General features: G+C 49.1%; 1 protein-coding gene across 1 annotated transcript in view; it reads left to right on the plus strand.

Moving 5' to 3' along the window:
- The window catches only part of LOC102017153 (acylcarnitine hydrolase-like), a 51,740-nt gene that overhangs the window by 42,212 nt on the left and 6,179 nt on the right, over positions 1-3,349 (plus strand). The window contains exons 3-5 of the mRNA XM_013516113.1: positions 1,638-1,842; positions 2,342-2,489; positions 3,168-3,301. Of these exons, the coding sequence (XP_013371567.1) occupies positions 1,638-1,842; positions 2,342-2,489; positions 3,168-3,301 (487 nt within the window). The remainder of the gene's footprint in view (positions 1-1,637; positions 1,843-2,341; positions 2,490-3,167; positions 3,302-3,349) is intronic.

The raw sequence follows: 3,349 nt of genomic DNA on the forward strand, positions 1-3,349 counted from the left end.
TAACCTAGGGCAAAAGTAATGGCTTGGCTTCCAGGGCAAAGGTGATGTGCTCTGTGCCTGCTAGATAGTCTCCAGGCTCTTATCGGGAGGTGATACCACTATGGCTACATGTGCAGGGTGGGTCTGCAGCCTTTGACCCTCTCACTCAAAGCCTCCTACCCTGGGACCTGGCCATCTGCCCTCACCCTTCCCCGGTCCAATCTGCCCAGGAGGAGCCACCACTCACCTCACCTCTAGAGCACACCCTGCTAGATTCCTTTCTTACCTGCTAATGACCAGCTCTTGGTGGGCACCATGACTCCTAGGCAGGGAGACTGGTGGAGTATTTTGGTGGATCCTGTTTCAACATTCTTTCTGCTTGGATTTATGCTCAGTGTTATTGAGGAGCCATAAAAGGGCACAGAGTTGGGGTCCACCTCATTTTCACCAATTCAGACCTGCTGGCTCCTCCAAAGAGACATCCAGGTAGCAAGACCTTACATGCTGTGCCCAGGACTCTGCCTAAGAATAAATATGTGTACCCAGTCTCACAGCAGGGCCATTGCAGCAGGTTTTGTTCTGTGTTGTAACAAACATCAGACATCACTCTCTGGTGGCCACAGTGAATTAAATGGACAGAGATCTCATCAGGAAAGGTATCTGTGAGTGGCACATTCCAGGAAGAGAAGTGTACCTTTGGACTTGGAAAGATGTTGCTAAACTGTCCTGTCTGTGAGGGCCCGCTACCCTGTCTTTAGCTGCTCCATATGTCACCACACTTGCTGATACATGTCGACTTGATGGGGGATGGGAGTATTAGCTCTCGAGAACGTTTTGGGATGTTTAACTTTTTCTTTCGCAGTCTGGCCCAGAGGAAGAACCTGTGAGAGCAGGAAGAAGGTGTCATCTGGTAGAGATGACAGGTGCAGCGGAGCATGCATGGACACCTCCCTGCATGCCTGCGACCTCCCTGCACATGAAGCACAGAGAGGATCAGGGATGACTGAATGGTGCACAACACTGAATGGGCCTCTTGTCAGGTAGAGAGAAGAGCTAAGGAACACCACATGCCCATCATCCATTTTCCACAATAGTGGACATTGGTCATCCTAGTTTTATCTGGACCATTCGGTGATAATCAATGGCTTTCTCTCCAACAGACCTCAGCCAGAGGCAGGAAGAGCGTGTGACTTGGTCACAACTACATCTCTTTCTCTCAGCTCTCCTCATCATATCTTTCTTTGTATGAATGTGTAGATAAATGCCTTCTTTATATCATGCCACCTCAAGCAAGAGATCTTTGAGGATGGGAGATTTTTAATTGTTTCCTACAATCATTTCAGTACTATACAGGACGTGGCAGAGTTAGTTTGGAGGAAACTGTCCCCTATAAGCACATGAGCACTTTTATTGGAAGATCCAGCCTGAATGTGGTGTGGTACCCTAAAATTCTGTTGGGTAAACCACGGTCAAGACCAGTGATTGCAGTGGTGTTATGGGAGGAGAGTATAACAGGGAGGACAGGTCTGCAGCAAAGGTTTGCAGATCAGGGTCCCTGACAAGGCTGAGTTGACGGTGGCAAGGAGGTGGCAATAACCACAGTGTATGAGGCAGCTACCGGGAAATTCCAACCCTGATGTGCATCTCTCTGCCCACAGCCCAGGACTCTGCCAGCCCCGTCCGGACCACAAACACAGGGCAGGTGCGGGGCAGCTTCGTCCATGTGGAGGGCACCGATGCGAGGGTCCACACCTTCCTGGGAATACCCTTCGCCAAGCCACCTCTAGGACCTTTGCGGTTTGCACCCCCTGAAGCCCCTGAGCCCTGGAGCGGTGTGAGGGATGCAACCTCCCACCCTGCTATGTAAGCTCTCTGGGGAACTGGGAAAATTCAGGCCCTTGGGAGGGAATGTATGCCCTAATCCGAGGGCAGGCTGCAGTGGTTTTGCCACATCAATCCTACAGACAGTTTTCCTCTGCACTGGGGGGAGGAGATTCCCATTATGACCATGCTAGGCTCCAGAGGGTATCGGAACTATGTTAGTCTCAGCTCAGGGCTTGGGAAGCTAAAGGAATTAGCTCTAATGTCTGAAGAGAGGGGCAGAGACACATTTCTTTCTAGATTTGAGGTATGCTAATAGTCTACGACTTTGAGGAGGTCTCTGGAAGAGATTCAGGTTCATCTCTGAATCTTGTAAGAACCTCTGACCTAGTGACAGATACAACTGATCTCTCAGGAGTGCTAACCCTTTGGAGACTCTACCCTCTATCATCACTGTGCCAACTGACATGGTGAGGTGAGGTGTCACAGTCTGGTTTTGACCAAAAGAGGCCTTGGAATAACTGTCTGTCATTGTCACCAGGTGTCTGCAAGGTGATCAGTTAAATAGTTCAGAGGGTCTGAAGCTCTTTAATATGACCATGACTTCTATCCCCATATCCATGTCTGAAGACTGCTTGTACCTCAACATCTACACACCTGCCCATGTCCATGAGGGATCTAACCTGCCTGTGAGTGTCAAACTGTGGTCCGCTTGAGTATGGAGGACATTCCTTCTCCAAGATTAGAAGGTGGCTAAAGATGTCGCTTAGTGATACACATTTGCCTATCATGCACAAACTTCTACATTCAAACACAAAGACCACAAAATCAAAAAAACTGCAGGACAATAAGAGTGGACATGGTTAGCCTGGTTCTGCTGCAGGGTAGACCCTGTTGTGAAGCCTTCTGCTGTGGAAACCAAGAAGGGCTTCTCAGCCAGGTTGGGTAACTGACCCCTAGCATTAAGTCACAGAGCCCTAACTGGTACCAGAGATCACAGGTCTCGGTGCCCACGAGTTCTACTTTGAAATGACCCAAGAGCCTAGCTGCAATTTATCGGTTGGACTAATGAAATAACATTTTTATTAGTATTTAGGCTGGACAGTATCAGAAAACTCCCCTTTTCTCCATTTCCAAGGAGTCTGAGAATATTAGATCCAGGTTTGGATTCATGTGGTTGACTCAAAGTAAGAAAGTCCTGGTCTACCTGATTGAACTTGGGTCTGTGACCCATCCCTCACATATGCAGTCTTTCTGGAGTCCTCTGTGGTAGTTGCCTAGAGCCTAAGCTATGGATAGTGTATGAGGAAGCCAGGTAGTGTTTTGGCTGGGCAGAAGTCACACGGCATCTGTCTGTACTTCCCCAGGTGATGGTATGGATCCATGGTGGTGCACTGGTTCTAGGCATGGCTTCCATGTATGATGGATCCATTCTGGCATCTTCTGAGAACGTGGTGGTGGTCACTATCCAGTACCGCCTAGGTGTCCTGGGCTTCTTCAGGTGAGCCTGGGTCTGTACTGGGAAATAAGGCTGAGCAGAGCCAGAACA

The sequence above is a fragment of the Chinchilla lanigera genome, unplaced genomic scaffold, assembly GCF_000276665.1.
Source record: "Chinchilla lanigera isolate Chin_1 unplaced genomic scaffold, ChiLan1.0 scaffold00032, whole genome shotgun sequence".
Lineage (NCBI taxonomy): Eukaryota > Metazoa > Chordata > Mammalia > Rodentia > Chinchillidae > Chinchilla > Chinchilla lanigera.